Source organism: Conger conger, chromosome 3 (genome assembly GCF_963514075.1).
Source record: "Conger conger chromosome 3, fConCon1.1, whole genome shotgun sequence".
Classification (NCBI taxonomy): domain Eukaryota; kingdom Metazoa; phylum Chordata; class Actinopteri; order Anguilliformes; family Congridae; genus Conger; species Conger conger.
The window spans coordinates 68,966,554-68,986,097 of record NC_083762.1 but is presented as its reverse complement, the minus strand read 5'-3'; the positions used below and the strand labels follow the sequence as shown (position 1 = coordinate 68,986,097).

Sequence of the window (19,544 nt, the reverse complement as noted above, 5' to 3'; positions counted from 1 at the left end):
CAGGGGTCAAGGTTAATGCCACATCTAAGGACAGATTAGTAGTTAAAGTTCAGATTTCTTTGTAAACAGTTAACATTAGATTTCAGAGCAGCTGCATTAATATTCAGACGGGTAAATATTCCAATGGACTGTTCCTTACATAATATAAAATATATGATGATTTAAATAGATTCAGCGGTAATAACAATGCAGAATGATGCGTGTGAATTTTTGGATGGATCACTGTCTCTGCATCCGCAGGTTAGGTACCCTGTATGTACTTCAGTTCATGGCTTGGACCACTACCACGTCCCTCCCACCTCCTGGTTTACTACAACCTTCATTGGTAAAAAATAAAAGAAATGAATCTCAGCCTACTCTACTGAGACCTTTCAAATGCCTTCATCTAGCGTCCCCAGAACACAGTGACAAAATGTAGTTCTGTACAGCAGCTTAGACTTCCCACAGGAAATAAAGAGAAGCAAATAATATACATGTGCAACTGTTAACATTTTCCAACACCTTCCCTACATGAAAAAAAACTAAAGAAAAACCAAAAAGTACTTCACTTAACTTTACATTACACTGTTAAGACACTTAGGAGAAAACATGCTCCGTCAAAAGTTCCTACATGGCAGGAGATAAGTTAACCAATCAATGGATCAATCAATTAGTCAATCAACCAATGGACCTTCCCAGTTTTCCTACAGTGCTTCCTCACAGTGGATGAATCATCAACACCCTCCTGTTACCAGGGTCACATCTTTTTCACAGCCTCCTGTTCCGTTACATCACACCAGGTACTGCTTTATGTGCTAGAAATGCATGGACCTGATTTTCTTACTGATCCATGTTAAATTCAGAAACTGATTCTGACCTAATGAGAGATTGCCACTTTTGCACAAACCTGCACTTAACAAAAAATAAGAAAATAATTGATCAAACAGCCATCGAGAATAGGCTGAATATTCTGAACGCTACCAAACTTTAATTAGTTCACCACTGACTTCAAATAAAAATGCAGAATGTGCTAAAATAATATTACGTTTACTTGACCATTACTTTGACACGTACTCTTCATTATTTATGGCTCAGATTGAAGATTCAGATGACTGGCAATAACCGCTTTGCAACACCTTCCACTCAACCTGTACACACTAGCCGCCTTGAACCTCAAAATAAAGTGTCTTTAAATTAACCGAGGGTTAGCACAAATGCCCCCCCCCCCCTCTAATAAAGCATCGCCCCTAAAAGAAAGCCCTAAAATGACTTTAAAAAGGCGTTTAATGAAGTAATCCTCAGATGAACGCCTTTACTACAGTGATAATCGGAGATGTGGGAGTGCACACACAGAGGGCTAAGGCCAGCTCCAGACTCATCACAGACACAGCTCCCTTTCTCCTCATCATTCCGTCACTCCCATTGTCATTCAGTGTGACCTCAAATTCAACTATCAGAAAAAAGCATTTTGGCACATTAAATAGTTTGAGCCATTAACAATTACAAAAACGCCATTATTTTCTCTTTGGCCTTTTCCACACAACCCTTGAAAACATGATTAAAGACAAACACCTTTTTAAAAAAAAAGTGTTTTACATTAAGATTATGTATTCAAGCGTGATGTTCATTCATGCAACTCACGGTAATCTACACTTGGCTTTTAACTTTACCCATGATTATAAAGGTGATAAGTCCCCCCATACCGTCAAGTACAATTCACTTGTGGTATTCAGTGGAGAAAAGTTCCAGAACAATGCGATGTAACAAACTAAATCCCCAGCAGGGGGCAGTACCGAGGAATCACCAATTCCCATTCATTCAGTTCCAAGCTCAATTAAAATGCAAAAACGACAACGCTTGCCATTCAAATTGAACAGCCAGTACCCTCTGATCAGGTCAAATAGTAACTAGTGACCCGGTTTGAATTCAATCAAGATTGGCCACCCCTCATGTTCAAAAGGACAAGAAATGACTAGGATGACATTTTGGAAAGCTTTAAAAGGTCAGTAAGGTACCATTTCAAACACGATGAAAAAAAAAAAAAAAAAAAAGCTGGGATTTTCCCAGGATCTCAGTTGAGAATTATTAAAGATACAGTAATTACAGATACATTAAAAACAGTAATGCTAGTATTATTTTCCCTAGGAGTATATTCTTAAATTCATAAATAAAATACATTTATCAGAGGATCTTCCACAAGAGGTTCCACATTAAAACTGCTAATTCTACATTTCTCAAGTCGTTCCTGTTTCTGCACTTATTAAACAGTAGTTCTCTCTCTCTCCCAAACCCCAGTGCAAAAGTGTTAGTTACTGACACTATTCAAAGTACTTGCAAACCACAATTACAAAATTAAATACAAAATTATTTTTTCAGGCTGTAAGAATCAGAATTCAGTTCTCAGAAAACTTCAGGACATCAAAAAAGGGATACCCATTTCCTACTTTAGGACAACACCATGCTTTTTTTTGCAGCATACATCATCAAGTTATATAACAAGGTGTACAACCCTCATTACTGCGACAGTCAGAGGCCAACGCATTCGATTCCAGACCTGTGGCAAGCTGCACGGATAGCATGGCGTTACAACACAGCTAAGGGGAAAGCACAAACTCAATAATGAGCAGGCAGGACTTCACTGCCCAATAGGGGAGAGCGTGGGCATTGTGGGTATTTCTATGGGGGGGCAGTACTCATCAGGCACTTGGTTGTAACAGTACAGCAACACAGACCCACTAAGATGCCATGCCTCATGATTTAGCCCTGTCGCACAGAGCGAGACCAACAGCCCTGCAGCGCCATCTACAGGTGAAGAAAAGAACAGCGAGGAGAGGGGTAACCAAATCCCATAATCCTCCAGACACTAGAAGCCCTGTTAAGCATGCATATGGTGTGAGGACAGGAATGGCAGCTTGCGTTATTTTACACCTTGCTATAATTCGTCAAGAAAAGCAGCGTCTAAGCTGGTTGCGGCAACCCCGTTGGAGGTTTGCAAGTGTGGGTCTAAGCAAGTACCCTCTCTCTCAAAGCTTCCATGGCACGTTCAGGATGAGGCCAAGGACACCACGTGGGCCTCTATCGTAGAAGGACAGCTGAATGTATTAAAATTATGTGTATGCAATAAATAAATAAATATTTCTATACATTACGAAGATGACAGGAACAGGAGAGGGAGACCAAGACGGCGAGCTAGAGCAACAGAAATGGTCGCCAAATCTAGAGAAATTATTATAAAAGAAAGAAATGAGCGAGTCTGATCCAGAAGGAAGAATGAAGAGATGGAGGAAGGGAGAAGCGAGTGAGGGAGGGAGGAGAGAGACAGAGACAGAGAGAGAGAGAGAGGAGTGAGAGAGGCAGAGGAAGGGAGCAGTGAAGCCCCTCAGATAGGCTTGTTGTCTGCGGCAGGGCAGATCTGGGCCCGGGTGGGGATGGGCTCGGAGTCGTCCATGGGGAGGACCAGCCGGGTGCCGCGGACGACCTGCTCGTGGTCCGGGGCCCGGTCCCCGGGCTTGGTAGGGGCCCCCGAGGCGTCCGTGCTCACGGTCACGTCCCCGTACGTCAGACTGATGTCTGCGTCGTTCAGGATCAGGTCCGAGTCATCGTCCTTCAGCTGCTCCTCGTTCTGCCACAGGGAGAGAGGGAGGGGGAGAGAGAGAGGGAGAGAGGGAGAGAGGATGGAGGATGAAGGGAGAAGAGAGGAAGGATAAGGGAGAAGAGAGCATGGTGAATGGAGGCTTATTTGCTGGACTCTTGGGAATCAAACCTGCACGGTCTGGGGCCTGCGCCCAGTTCCCTTTCCGCTCCCCTACAGGGGGCTCACCTCGTAGGCCTGGGGGCTGGTGAGACAGCGAGCCAGGGGGCCGCAGCAGGCGGGCAGGGTGGCGGTGAGCGGGGGTCCGCTGTGGGTCAGGATGGGCTTCAGGTAACTGAGCTGAAGTTAAGGACTTTAGACAAACTGGGTACTGGGGCAGTGAAAATGTTGAGCTGTGCACTATGACAGGCACACAGTCGGGTGTCAATGCTCCCTCCATAGGAAATCACCTTGTCCGACACCACGTCAAGAGCTTTGACGGTAATCATGTGCAAGCAGCTTCACGGCTAAAACTGGAGAAACCGAAACATTCCAAACATTAAAGAATGTGCCCCCTTGAAACCAAATATTATTCTGGTACAGGAACACAAAAGGCCAGAAAAAACCCCAAAAAACCCCCAAAAAACATTGAGATGACACAGCAAAAAGTGTCTGAATAAAGTTCCCCATGTGACTTTCATTTTACACGTGCTCCCCCTGCTGTTGGGAATGACAACGGTTTAGGATACTTGTGGTCGAAATTGTACCAGATTCTGAACAGCCAGGCACTTTCCTGTCTGGTACTCTTTCTCTCTGTCCCGTCTATACTGATCTGTAGCACAAAGCACAAAGAGAATTATTAACAGAAACACACTTTGCAGGCATCACAAAATCATAGTAATCCACAAAGGTGGATGAGGGGGATAACTGAAAAGCTGAAATAGTAAAACCAAAAGATACGCACACTTACCGAACTATCCTGATCAGAATCCACACCCACACTGTCAAAAAAAAACAATTGTAAACAAGGTCAGAGAAACAGACATTCAAACAGCACATGACACTGAGAACAACAATTTCACTGTCCAAACACTGCATCCCCATACAGAGCGCAAGAAGGTTCCCTCTGCACTAAGTTCCAACACTAATTATGCCACATTAACAAACAGGACCCCCTCCCCCATACAACTAAAGAATGTTTACTACATAATTCCTCTTCTATCATATAAAGTCTTTTAAACATCCATTTACTCCCCAGTATTCCCCTTTCTCTCTGGGCTGAATGCCAAATAGTAATGGTGAGGCTCTCCCATCACAGCAGCGTGAATGTGGAAGACCACAGATGGACTGGATGGAGTGCCTTCTCCAAAGCATGTGAAGCGACCACAACTTAGCCATGCTTCTGTTGTGCTGAACAACTGCATTAGCTGTGCAGCTCGTGCAAATGGACTGCAATTGCTGAATTAACAAGAGTCACTGCTAATTCATTACAGGGCAGAGACAATCCTCCCGCCTCGAAAAGGGTAAAATGGGGGGTATTTCACAAAGCAAGATTACATAGTCGGCCAGATAGCTTTGCTGAGTAAAACCCGGAACAGAACTTTGTACTTCAGTCCATGTTCCGTATTTGAGCGGGCTCCGGGTTTTACTCAGTGGAGTTATCAACTTTTACAGGACCAGCTCAAAATACCAGCGGCCACTGTTCTAAATAACTGCGTGTTCTGTTGCCCATCTGTGGACAGATCTCCTGAAGAGCCGTCAAACGGGCTGATGTCTGGTAAAACACCCCCAGCTCACCGGATGCGCAGGCAGGACAGCATGGGGGTGGTGCCGCCCCCGCAGACCCAGACGGTGAAGAAGACGATGAGCAGCGTGGTGGAGAACATCATCTGCCGTGCGTACGTGGCCGTGTCCCGGATCGCCAGCGCGAAGGTCATGGCCCCCCGCAGCCCTGAGGAGGAGCACAGCAACGGTCACGGATTTCAGCAAGAAAATACACATCTCTCTCTCCCTTTCCCTCTCTCTCATTCACCCGCACCCACAGAGTTACTCACACTCGCTCCATCACTGATGCACACATGCGTACACGCACACGAACACCCAGGCACACACAAGCACACTGTCCCTGCCGTCCACCTGCCTGCAAACATCATCATGTGCTGGAACCTGGAGCCGATCTTGTGGCGGCGCCCCAGGTTGAGGAAAAGGGACAGGGGGTAGATGTTGGCGGCTCTGCCCACGAACACGGCCAGCTGAGAGGGCAAGTCAAGGAGCAGCACCATGGGAATGCATTTAATACCAAAACACCAGTGTCACCTAAAAAAGCACACGCCGTCACACACACAAGCACTCACACACAGACAGACGCACGCACGCACACACAGACAGACAAACGCGCATACACACACACACACACACACACACACACACACACATACAGACGCACATACAGACGCACATACAGACGCACACACAGACATGGACAAACGCACACATGCACACACACGCACATACACACAGACATGCACACAAACAGCCACATAGACAAACACACCCACACACACAGACACAAAGACAAACACACACACGCACACACACACACACACAAAGCCAAGGATACGAAAGCCCCAACGATGAAGGTGGGGTTGAAGATGTGGCTCTGGAAGGTGAAGAGCGTGAGGCCCATGTAGGAGAAGATGAAATTCTCTGCCAGGAAATTCAGCACCTCAAACAACTGCAGGACGAGACCAACAACATATTTATCAGTAACCCGGCAGGAGAGATTCCTTCACACACACACACACAAGCAGCAGGCACTGCCAACAGGTGTGGCTCTGGCTCAGGCACCTCAACAGGAACGGGAAGATCAACATTTCACATTACACCACAGCCTGGATGAAAAGCATCTTTACTGGTTGGAAAATGGCCTGAAGTGCACAAAAACAAGTCTCATCATCGCTATGGGCTCAATGTTTAAGCAGAAGTAGGTGGTGTGAGCGGTTACCTGTTTGGTGCGGTCCTGGGACTCTGGGGACAGGTTGTTGAAGGTGTAGTGGGCCTGGGTGATCCCACAGAACAGCACAGCCACCACCCCTGCAGGGACATGGTGGGATAGAAGGGCCGCAAAGTCAGGAAGAGCAGGAACTCTCTCACGACTGCAGACCTACTGCATGTGAAGGAGCAGGAGGAGGAGGAGGAGGAGGAGGAGGAGGTGGACTGCTCTCACCGGTGAAGCCGCAAGCCTCGGCCAGCAGGAAGGTGCACCAGGACATGAGGAAGAAGAGCGCCGTCTCCAGCAGCTGGAAGTCACGCAGCTTGGTGAACTTGGTGACGTGAGACAGCACACAGTCAAGGAAGAGACACACCGTTACTGGGGCCCACTGCAGTGTCAATGAGGAAGAGCTAAACTAAGCCATGCACCTGGGGCAGGCGAGCCTGAGCCCACAACAACACCAGACACGGTTTCTGGTTTTAACAGGATACAACAGGACAACTTATGGGACTTAATGACCACTGGTGACCACTTTCATCATTAACTTTTGCACAAAGCAAAATCGCTTGTTTCATCAGAAACAGTCTGTTGTGGGTTTCAAAGTCCTCGGTGGCTGGGGGAACAATTAGTTGACTGAGCTAAAGGCTAAAGGTCCCCAGCCAAGGGAGCTAACCACACTCTTACTGAAGCCCCAGAGAGTGGTGTCATCTTCTGCAGCAGATGCTCCTGAGCTCATTGTTGTTTCTATACTGTGCTATACTCACCCCAGAGCCCAGTCCCAACCCCAGCTGCTCCATGCTGCTTCATCAGCTCCGAAATGTGCCACTCCTTCAAATCACTCATATCTGTCTGCGTCTCCTCTGTCCTCACCTGACCCAGAATTAGATTGAGGTCTGCGGTCTTTAAGGGCGTTCGGGCTTGGTAAAAAGCTAAAATGCTCCTTGAAGAAGCTGAGAGCAAGGAGCTAGGAGGCTCCTGAAGCATGCTTGAGGAAGAGAACACAAGTGCATCCCGTGTGGAAGTATTTTTCCTGGAAAGCACGACGTATAAATGATCGACCCGTGGATCCCACTCTCCCCTGCCTGAACAAGGACGTTCCATTTGCGAAATACACATTTTTGAGATTCCACCACTCTCACATCGTTTCCTCACGCTCTCCAGTGGGTAGAAAGACTGTGAGGAGTGAGAAGCTTTTGGAATGAGCCCCTGCTTTGAGGCTGGTCTCGGACCTGTGCCCAGTAAAGGATATCAGTGCGGTCACCACTCCAGTGGCCACCCCCAGGGCAAAGGAGCCACTGAACACCCCCAGAAACATGCCCAGGGACTTCAGCAGGGCCATGCCCTCGAACGTGTGGGTGTTATCTCCCGTGGGCTGGTACGCTACGATGGATCTGAGAACAACACACACACAGGCAAAACACAAAGTCAACATAAGACTGTGGCCTAAGCCAGGGTCTGAAGCTCTACATCAGGAGAATGAAATCTTGCCCTTGAATCCAAATCCAGCCCAGGTTTTCTTTCGATTACACATGGATAATGTTATGACTCAGTGTCCCTCAGACACACCCTCTATCAGACCATGTACCACTTTTGGACCACATCCCAAAATAAATGATTAATGTTTTTCAAAACAATCTGACCGTCAACATGAGCAATTAATTTCACATCAGTCGGCCAGCTCCTTGGACAGTACAGCCAACGCTAACACTCCGTATGCCAGGGGAAGCCATGGAAGAGTACTGGATCCATTAGAAAAGGAAGTGGGCATAAAGCAGGACGGATGTGAAAGTGTGTGTGTGTGTGTGTGTGTGTGTTTGTGTGTGTGTGTGTGTGTGTGTGTGTGTGTGCGCGTGTGTGTGTGTGTGTGTGTGCCAGACAGGACAGGGGACTCACGAGGACAACACCACGGCCACCGCGTCATTCAGGACGCTCTCTCCAAACAGCAGAGCGTAAAGGTCCACATCCACATGCAGCTCATTAAAGATGGCCAGCACCGTCACTGTAAGACGGATGGAGGAGAAGGGAGGACAAGGCAGACTCCTTAATATTCAACAGACCTTCCAACCAGCTCCGAGTACCACAAACATAGCAGTCATAGGAAACTGGGGCTTTACAAGAGCCAAAATGGATGGGGCAACTATGAAATTTTAATCACTTAGTCTTCACCAAACAACAAGGCTTTGTCTTCTACAATCTACAATTTACAATCTCTTAATTAAAAAAAAAGAAGAAGAAAAAAAAGCACAATAAATTTCCCAGGGATAAACACAGGGGGCTAAAACGATTAGATTACAGCCATGGTGATGGTGATTGATAAGGCTCTGACTGCACTTTGGCTGTATGTGGGAACAGGTGGAGGGGCAGGTGGAGGTACCTGGGTCAGTGGCAGAGATGATGGCTCCAAAGAATAGGCAGTCAGTGAAGAAGAAGTCCCCACCCAGCTGGCCCATCTGCTTCATCATCACCACACAGCCATACATCAGCAATCTGAGGGGCAGACCACAGCATCACTCACCTCCTCACCGTCAACCAAACCCCTCTGAACCCCTTACAGTTCCCCTGTACCCCTCTGACCTCAGGCTCCACTTTTGGGGTCTGTGATACCTCCAAACCAGGGGAGTCCAACCTGGCGTGGTTGAGTTTTTTTTTTTTTTTTTTACAGGAATGCATTTACAGAATTTTCTGTCTTTTGTTCATGCTTATTTCTGCTTGCAGCTACATTTTCGTACGTCATACATGGCTGTTGAATGAGGACTCACCCAATGATGAAACAGGATATGACGGTTCCCACAAAGGCGTAGGCCAAGATAGACCCCATGTTCCTGAAGAAGTGTCTCTGAAATGAAAAACAAATGTGAAGACAAACTGAACACAAGCCTTATTGTGAATATATGACTTACTATGCTATACTCGGCTTCAAAGGGTATACACAAGATGAGCGTTTTCAATTTTAAATGAAATCATCCAAGTCTGCTCTTCTTTCCACTGTACTTATATCATATTTCCTTTTTCCTACAGTATGTGCAGTCAGTGTGTTTCAGGAGTGGGGACTCTTACCCTTTTCAAGCTATACCCGGCATGGAAAATAATTGGAGGCAGGAGAATGTTGAAGAACACTTCAGGGTCAAAGGTCACCTGAAACAAAGGAAATAAAACCCCTTAAAATGACATCAACTCTACAATATACACTACAAAACTAACAAAAACAACCACTGCAAAATAGAGCAGTGATATGAACTTAATATGAAAACATGTGATTTATTTTCAGTTCCTCTTTAGGTCCTTTCCATCTTACAGCGCTCATAAAAGTATGAGGTCGTTAAATGTGAATTTTACAGCAGAGACGGGTAAACAAAAATAAAAATAAAAATGTAAAACCAAACAGCATTCGGATGAAGCAGCAGTAACAAGTACAAACCTGCCTGTGTCCACGGTCACCTTCCACCACAACACAACTACTTTAATTCTGCTCTCGGAAAATGCCAATCTCAGTTAAGAAGAGTGAAAACAAATGGTTAATATAAATCAAGAAAATATATGAAGTGTATTTCCTACAGGATTTCCTATAGGTCTGTGATCTTCAGATTAGATGGCCATAATAACTCCTGTGACCACATTCTGACCTATTACAATCTCACCACAGTTGCTTTCCTTGAATGTATTTCTCTACACACGGTTTTGCTTATTTTAGGGCCTTTGGCTTTTCCATTTACTAGGCCACAGGCCCTGATCCATATCCAACCTATACACAAACTCGAGTGACACACCTGACACTGTTCATATCACTCTGACAGGTGCTAGTGTAAACATTCAACTGCACATAGTTTGCCCGGAGGTAAACTACGTTTTGCTGCCTTTGCAATTTGCCACACCCCTGGAGGCCACATATTTAAAAGAATCATCAGCACACAGCACGCTGAAAAAGATCAGTACACAAGTTTATCAACTTTCTATTGTGCTGTCTAGTACTGTAGAAACCTCCAGACTTTACACCAGAGCGCCAGGCTCTGAAAGAAGACACCACACACCATCTCAGGAGGAAGTTGGGCTGAAGGAGAAATCCGAAACGCTCAGAACCAGAACTGTCTGCATACTTCTCAAACTTAACACCATATTGTCCCCTTTGGAAAATCTTGTTTGCAGCAGCAGCACAAACACCGTCATGGTACAAAACACATAACACAGGACATAATATGCACAAAACACAGCACATAATATGCACAAAACACAGCACATAATATTCATGAAACAGTGCTGTGGATCAGCTTGCTGGCCTTTGCACATTATTACACCAGAGAAAAGGGAAAACGTTCTTCTTGCTACAGTTTACACTCCCACATCACTACTGGTGACACTACTGGTGAGTTTTAGTGCACACTGGTATGTTTCACGCAGTAAAGTACTGACGCACTTTAGTGCACACTGGTATGTCTCACACAGTAAAGTACTGACCCACTTTAGTGCACACTGGTGTACCTCACACAGTAAAGTACTGACCCACTTTAGTGCACACTGGTGTACCTCACACAGTAAAGTACTGACCCACTTTAGTGCACACTGGTGTGTCTCACACAGTAAAGTACTGACCCACTTCAGTGCACACTGGTATGTCTCGCACAGTAAAGTACTGACCCACTTTAGTGCACACTGGTGTGTCTCACACAGTAAAGTACTGACCCACTTTAGTGCACACTGGTGTGTCTCACACAGTAAAGTACTGACCCACTTTAGTGCACACTGGTATGCCTTCATCACAGCTCGGTTTACAACACTGGTCTCGATTTGAAACAGAACACCACATACTCCCCGCACACTGTACTTTTAAAATCAAAATAGAAATAACGCTTTGCGCTGTGTTGTACTGCGGTCCATTAGGATGTACACACCCAACCGCAGGCACAGAAGCTCTACCACGGGTAATTTCATCTGGCACATGAAGGAGCCCGCTTCTGGTCAGCTGAGAGGGAGCGCTGCCACTCAGAAAAGCGGGGGCTAATCACTGCTGTGCTGTGCCCAGTCCTGCCAGGCTGCTGATAGTCAGCCTGCGTCTAGGGCAGCGTGCTGAGAACACCAAGCTCAGATTCAGCTCAGATTCTCAATGCATGCAGGTGTTCTGGTGCATTCGCGCTGCAAGTGCAAAGTAAATAAGCCACTGAAATTGCTAGATATATCCACCAGATTCAGTTCTTCATACTATTCATACGTAACTGATGTGTTCGGTCTTGTAGTGAATAGTCAAGAGAATGGTCGAAGATTACCAATGTCAATTTGCCACTTCTTCCTTGCGCTGCAATATTTTCACTTGATAAACTGTATACTTGTTCTTAAAAGAGTCACATCCAGGGGTGTTTCGGTGGCGCAGCCTGTAGAGCACAGACCACATGCTCATTGCGAGTCGCGACGTCGGCGGTTCGAATCCGACCGTCCGACATTTGTCGCATGTCTTCCCCTCTCTCTCGCTCCCATTCTTCCTGTCTCTCTATACTATATACTGTCCAATAAAGCTGAAAAAGGCCTAAAAAATATCTTTAAAAATAAAAAAAGAGTCACATCCTTGTGGTCCTATGACCTATATCATTTTATTTCATTTGAACTTGTGTAAAGCATTTTGTAACATTGTTTTTGAAAAGTGCTATACAAATAAAACATTATATAGCAGGCCAGGACCACCTGTCATTCGGAGATTATACTCAACATGACTCAAAGGGGAAGTGAGGAATGAGGAATGAGGAATGACTACTTTCATTTGCTCAATGAAACACACCCCTACAATAAACAAACAGCACAGCCATTAAAAAAGGTTCCTGCTTATGGTGCACTACTGTGACAACATTAACAAAAGGCTGTAAATGAGAAAATCTCTCTTGATTTTTACTTAACTGCTAACGAGTGGTTTGGTTATTTCCAGGGAAGGTTTCCCAAGAAAATTCCAAATTTGCACAGTTCTTGCTCCACAAATGAGTCTTTATATAGAGTCACAGCATCACAAGCACAAACAGTGGAATTACACACAACTGTTTGGTTATCAGGCAAATATCACTGAATATTAAATGTGAAAAAACAGGAAACAGATTCAAAGTTGTCGGTTAAGGCTGGTAACCTGTTTTAGAGGTGTGTTAGGACCTACAGTAGCTTCAACAACAAATGGAAAGGGAAGGGAGACGAAGGTTGGATCACAGAGACGTAGGCCGCAACGCATTGCTCAATCAGCCAATCATCAGCATTTACATAACATAGAGTATAAAAATGCCCACTAGCTGCTTCTGTTTGTGTTTTTCAGAAGCTCACAGCACCCACCCCCTCCCCACCACCGCCAGCTCCTGGCTCCGTCCCGGGTCTGCCCCTCATTCATCCACCGACCTGATGGCCCTTCCTCCGGGAGGATGGCTCATCGCCACCACCTCCGCTGGCAGATCAGTGTCGCCTCCTTGCCGGAGGGGTCATTTAAAGTGATCGCCAAAACTTTTCTAGTTTTTTTTTTCTCACCACTGTTCGAGGCCTTTACTCCCCATAAGGGAGTTGTTTACCTCATATGTTATTTGGGGGCTTAGAGTTGATATGTTTTATTCCCTTGCGTGTTGCACCGTAAAGCGTCTTTGTGGCAGTCTTCTGTGAAACGCGCTATATTTTTTAAATAATTATATAAAATATATACTTTGATCCAATATGGGATACGAATTTAGACATGGGGTAACGGAGACTGCAACTGTTGACAAAAGCACATGACGGTTCCCCGTCCAGCAGTCCATACTGTACCTTCCTCAGCATCTCGTTGTCCTGCACATCGCCAACCTCGGTGGGACTGATCTCACCCTTCAGAGTGTATTCATAAAACTTGCCGCTGACATTCACCAGAAGAGTGGGTGGGCTCGCATTGACATGGCAACTCAGCGTGACGTTGTTGATGTCTCGAGGAACGTGGATGCCATAGCGCAGAACCACACCCATCAGTACGCCTGACATGAAGAGAGGGGAAAGGTATGTCAAAAAAGCTGCATACATGCAACTGTGGATGCAACAAGCATATGCAATAGGCCTAATAGCCAATATTCTAATAATATCTTCACTCTGATGGTCTAAGGAAGGCCTACAAGTTTCAGAAGTTATGGCAGAGTGCATTTATGGGTAAGCCACATGGCATGAGATAGTGTGACCAGTGTGTTTACTGTATTGTGAAATACACCATTCATCAGGAAGGCCATTTAAAGCGTTACTATTTACTCGATAACAGACCATGCTTTGTTCCTATTTCCTTTGTTCTCTGCGTCCCCTTATCATAAAATAAATCTGCCAATCTTTCAGCCTCATACACCATCACAGAATCATAATAGGTGCCAGATTCTGGTGAAAAGGCAGTTGAACGGTTATCGCATGACCTTGGTCCTTTCCTTCGGAGTGTTCTTTTAATTTCCTGAATGTTTAAGGCGTCTGATGGTTGAGATTTCAGAGCCGCTGATTTGGGGGGATAAAACTCGTGTGGGGAAGGATTGTTTCAAATGCACGTGGGGATCAACTGAGGATGACTGATCAAGTGTTTGGAGTGAATCTCAAGACTCTGTCAACTGAGTCAGGGAGGGCCACACAAATTTAATTCATCCTGAAACAAGCTTGACATATAGGATAAGCCTCATTATTTAACTGTACGAACTCGTATATGCGCATAGACAGCAAGGACTTCCATTACCCACCCTTATCTAAATGATCAGGCAAACGGCCTCTAAATTCAGGTTAAGTCAGTCATTCCTGTCCCCGTTGGCAAAGTTGACGGACCAGCTAGGTACCCTGCAGAGCTAGCGAGTTTATTATCAATCAGCTTTGAGTGTCTGCAATATCGCTAGCGACATCAGCGTTTCAAAGCTAATTCCCACATCAAATTCATTTCACTTTCATATTCATTTCACAAATAGCTATAGTTTGCTCCCCCTGTAACTTGCTGGACCATTTGTTGGCTACCTAGCAACGCATACTTAGTACAGTAAGAAGCCAGCTAGCTGGCTAACGTTATGAAAACAAATGGATAGGCTACTTCATAGCCAGCGTCAGTTGTAAACAATGACATTGTAACATCACCACACATACATTGCTGGTCCTTACCGTATATCATGGCTAGCCCGGTTTCATGCAAAAACCTGAACCGGCGGTGTTTGAAGAGCCATATAGTTAGGATCGTGAGGGTAAGCAGCATGATGAATATCAGCAGGTCGGCACTGTCCTGTCTGTGGCTTTCCTCAGCCTTCTTCTCGGTTACAATGTTCTCCATAACGCTATCCTCAGCATTGATGGCACACAAGCAAACCAACAAGCTGACGAAAACTGACACGGGTGCCGTCTTCCAGACCTTGAGGGCCACGGCGTTTCTCGTCTTGGGTCCCATGTTGTGGTTCCTCTCACCCCCTTAACTGAGTGAGTGGTGCTTCCGTTTCGACGTTGCTGTATCATCCAGCAGCTGATCGTGCAGTAGACTTATGGCAGCAGCGCCACCCAGCTGAATCCCACTCACGTGTCACATGACTGAGATTATAAATGCTGAATAAATAGGTATGAGAGCTATGCAATAAAAAGTTTTATGCATAATAATATTTAAATAATAATTAAAAAATATTTAGCAAAAGGTGGAATCATTGGAACGGTGTTGTTGCAGTGCGAAATATATATTGCGAGATGCACAGACATTAGGCGAATATGCACACAATAACCTTTTCATTAGCTTAAATGAATATACCGAAATTCGTGTACTTGGGGCCTTCAATTACTTCGTATCCTAATTCTAACTTTCAGGTAATCGTTCCAAAATAATGATCGCTAGTTACCTGATAAATAGTCTGCTTGAACTGAAAAGAGTTAACGTGTTAACCGCGCGCCGATTATTATGCGCCTGATAATGACGACATTCTGTCGCGACACACAAAGTAGCTAGCTAGCTTAGCTGGCTAGCAAACACGCTGAAGCTTTCCGCTGAGAAACTAGCTGCGTGACTGGCTCGCGAGCTAGCTAGCTGTATTAGACGACGTTGAAAATGGCTTCCTCTATTTGGAAGGGTTTAGTCGGTATTGGTCTCTTCGCTTTGGCCCATGCAGCTTTCTCAGCGGCACAGCGTGAGTATAATAAAACGCTGAAGGGGGGGAAAGCCGTAGCTGCCTAGTTGGCTAGTACTGACCACACATTAATCCTCACACAGCGTGCCATGTCCACGAGTGCTTAAAATAAGCAGGTAGCTGGAGTGCTAACTTAACATGTATTTGGTTTGGTAGCTGCACGTATCTGGTAATGATTAAGTTGGTTCTGCTGTATTGTAAAATGTTGCATGGATAAGGTTTGGTCTTCAGATATGTTTAGGTATGTGTTTTGTATTATGTACATACATGGCAGTTCTGGTGGCTAGCCATCGCTAGGCTAGTAGCTTTTACAGTAGTATTCAGGTAATTAGAAAGTGACCATGACTAGCCATATGCAAATTTGAGGTTGGTTAAGTGTTAACAGTCTTGTGTCTCGTATATATGTAGCCAGCGATATAGGTTGCCAGCTATCATTTTCTCGACCGTATAAAGAAATTAGAATATTGACTTACGTTACATGTTGTATATGTAGTAGCTGATGCTACATTTATTTACATACATACCTGGTTAGTTCACTAGTTGGCAATCTATGAACTTGTACATTTCCATTGTTCAACTTTTGTTCAAAAAATGTCGGCCATTGATGTTTATTATGTGTACAGTTTGACATAAGCCTGTTTACAGTTTGGCATAAGTGGCGGCTGAGATCGAGGCTTTAAGAATTCAGTCAGAGGAAAGGTGCTCCAGGGGAAAAAACACTATGACATTAATAAGCAAATTCATAACCAAGTGAAATTCCAAAATAGCTCCACCAGATTTAGTTCTTGATACTTTTCATAGGTAACTGATGTATTTGGTCTTGTAGTCATGAAGTCCTTTGAATATAGCTAGTAAATTGGCAGCTTCCATCTTACTGAGAACTTATAGCTAGATGGTGTAAGTAAAATTTTTATCCCCCCCCCCCCTCCCCCCTCCCCCCTCCCCCAGATCGATCTTACATGCGACTAACGGAGAAGGAGAACGAAACGCTTCCAATAGACGTGAGTACCTAGTCATTTTCCCCGTGTTAATCACATTTAAGATGTGGAGATGTTAGGCAAAGTTAACCAATCTGTGCGATTCTGTAATAAGCTAATAAAAAAAAGTGTGCTATCCAGTCATCTGTCTGCCCTGTAATAACATGTTTTCATTCTTGATTTTACAGATAGTCCTGCAGACATTGTTAGCATTTGTAGTGACCTGTTATGGCATAGTCCACATTGCAGGGGAGTTCAGGGAAATGGATGCCTCATCAGAGCTCAAGAACAAGTAAGTGTCTGACACATCTTAGTCCTATAATACTGATCCTACTAGTCTGTGTCTAAGTATCATGCACATGACAAATGAACATCAGGATTTTAACTTTGGTGCACTGCAGTCTTGTATGTCTCATTTATTTTTTCAGTGAATTTTTAGTAGGAAGACCTTACTTCAGATCATCCAACACTCAGTCATATTGACATTGCTTTTGACCAGAATCAGACTGGCACCGTTAGTGTGTGGAAGTACAGTCATTTATTTTAAGTGGTAACTTGGAGCATAAATTAGTTTTTACAATTAATTAGTGGTCTAACTGGACTTCCTGGATAAAAATGCTTCCTTAAGCTTGTCCTGTTTCTTTCTTCACTACACATGAAACATTCCTTTCATTCCTAATTTGTTTCAAAAACAAAACAACAAACCAATTATTACACCCTGCGCAGGTTACCATTGTGGTGCTTGACCCTATCAGTTTAATGATGAACTATTCCTTGTTGAGCAAAATAATCATTTATCTCACAGTAGTTAATGAATTATTTATTTGTTGGCCTGTTCAGCGGACATCCTTTACCTGGGGCCAATTACACGCCTGACCTTTTGTATTCTATCCATTTGAACAGCTCCATAGATACTGGAGCCATTCAGATTCTGTACCTTGATTAAGGGCACAGCAGTAGAGCTCCACCGAAGGGAATTGAACCTGGACTGCAATTATTATTATTATTTTTTTTTTTTTTTAACATTACATTACATTATGAGGCCATTTCATGAAATGAAACCATTGCCCAGACTCCTAAAGCTTATATATTTTTTGTCTTTGGCCAGGTCGTTTGACACATTGAGGAATCATCCTTCCTTCTACGTGTTCAACCACCGCGGCCGGGTGCTGTTCCGCCCCCCAGACGAGGAGCCGCCCTGCAGGTCGGGCCCAGAGGCCCTGCCTTCCAATCCCCTGAGGCTGCGCAAGCTGGAGCCCTCGCACCACTGAGACTCTTCCACAGATTCCCTTTTTCCTTTTTCCATGAACAGATGAGCTCAGTGGTGGGGCGGGGGAGAAAAGCTTTTTAGAAGCAAAGAAGCCTTTTTTTCCCCCCTCCTTCTCTATTTATGATAAAGAATTAATTTTGCATTCAGTTCCATCACGAGTAACAGCGTTTTTTTCCACTCTATGGACGGTGCCAACTTCTTTGGTTTATAGGTTGAGTTGATATACTTGTAAATAAATGCCATTGCTTGGGAGTCGTAAAGACCTTGCCTATGCAGCCACCCCTTGTTCTAACAACAGTTTACCAAAGCTGCAAACTGCATCCACCTGCAAGACCGCAAACCTTTCATGTCCAAAATTTCAAATGTATTGCTGCCTCTGTAACATTGTTTTTAACCATACAATTATAATTTTATGTGTATATGTATTCAGAACTTTTAATTGTTTTATGGAAAATAAAAACTTCACTAAAACATCAGCACCAATAGTCAACACAAGGAAGAGCAATACTTTTGATACAATCAAACTCTTTCTGGATTTTACTTTTTCATTGGAGAACATTGCTGCCTATTGGGCTTTAACCATTTCTGTCTGCAGCTGTGACTGGCTGAACTGTTGCCCAATGCCCGCCCCCCATTCCCTGTGCTCTCCAATGTACATAAGGATTTAGGACAGTTTATAAACCAAGAGCCATTTTGACTCTGGACATTTATAAAGTGATCTTGAATGAAATAGAGATGGTAGGCCCCTTGTATAGGTATATGATTATTATTTATGCATTGGGGGGGCTGTGGTAAAAATATTTGACTAATTATGCTGTGAACATTGAGGAGTTGAGCCTAACTTGATACATTTGTCTGGGATTATTTTTTATGTTATGTAAAATGCAACAGATGGGTTTGTAAGTAAATAAATTAAGATTTCAGATTAAATTTATTTGGCTGGAAAAATCTTCTTTTTCTTGGAATCGTTTCTCTATACCCGTGTCCCTCATAGTAGACTGGGCATCTTTCTAGTCTCAATCTATTCATAGAAAACATCACAAAATTTCTGTGGGCCAAGATAACCTTCCACAATCCAATTTTAAGAACTTCTCCAACAGAGATATTGTAAAGAGCAGTGGTACTCCAGAACAGGGTCCTTCTTGAGAAAAGGGTTGTCTCTCTCAGGGTAGTGGTCAGTTGCTTTTCAAGTCTACCATTTCAGGAAATTAAATTCAGATTCACTGACAACCACCCTAATTTTTCTGTTATTGAACTCGATTTAAGTTTTTAATTCAATTTATTTCCTGAATTGGTAGAGCTGAAATGGAATTGGCCCAAACTTCAATGTTGCTCATATCACCCCAGTGCTAGAGGGCAGACCCTGCACTGGAGCACTTAATGAGTTCATACTGCTGGGACCCATGAGTCTTCTTCAACCCCAAAATAGAATGAGTTGCCACAGCACACCGCTGCTGTGGAGAGCAATGTCAGGCAGTGGGTTCACAATGAGTCAGGGACCGAGACCACATGACACGGTACTGTCTGCAGCTTCACCCAGTGCAGTAAACACAGCCTCGTTGCTCCATACTGCTGAGGATGAACATCAAACATGAGCTCATACACAGTGGTCTTCTGACCAGGCAGCTGCAGGCTCTGAACCTGCAACTGAAAATAGCAA

At 44.5% G+C, this 19,544-nt stretch overlaps 2 protein-coding genes across 3 annotated transcripts; one reads left to right on the top strand and one right to left on the bottom strand.

The window, feature by feature from the left end:
• Positions 1-1,213: 1,213 nt before the first annotated feature.
• LOC133124641 (sodium/hydrogen exchanger 6-like) lies at positions 1,214-15,041 on the bottom strand. 2 transcript variants are annotated; one of them, XM_061236021.1, is made up of 16 exons: positions 14,637-15,041; positions 13,299-13,498; positions 9,600-9,677; positions 9,302-9,378; positions 8,917-9,029; positions 8,436-8,541; positions 7,792-7,933; positions 6,777-6,882; positions 6,555-6,643; positions 6,171-6,284; positions 5,691-5,802; positions 5,348-5,501; positions 4,515-4,551; positions 4,300-4,382; positions 3,800-3,905; positions 1,214-3,601 (listed from the first exon to the last, which is right to left on the bottom strand). In XM_061236021.1, exons 1-16 carry the CDS (start codon positions 14,914-14,916, stop codon positions 3,359-3,361), a joined length of 2,040 nt encoding a protein of 679 aa, XP_061092005.1. In that variant the 5' UTR covers positions 14,917-15,041; the 3' UTR covers positions 1,214-3,358. The 2 variants fall into 2 exon arrangements, with proteins under 2 accessions (XP_061092005.1, XP_061092004.1); XM_061236020.1 differs by having other exon boundaries at positions 4,521-4,551.
• A 378-nt stretch (positions 15,042-15,419) lies between these two features.
• LOC133124664 (ER membrane protein complex subunit 5-like) lies at positions 15,420-18,814 on the top strand. The gene is made up of 4 exons (XM_061236053.1): positions 15,420-15,637; positions 16,586-16,638; positions 16,803-16,906; positions 17,723-18,814. The coding sequence occupies exons 1-4, from the start codon at positions 15,559-15,561 to the stop codon at positions 17,883-17,885; spliced, it is 399 nt and encodes a 132-aa protein (XP_061092037.1). The 5' UTR covers positions 15,420-15,558; the 3' UTR covers positions 17,886-18,814.
• The last annotated feature ends 730 nt before the right edge of the window (positions 18,815-19,544 follow it).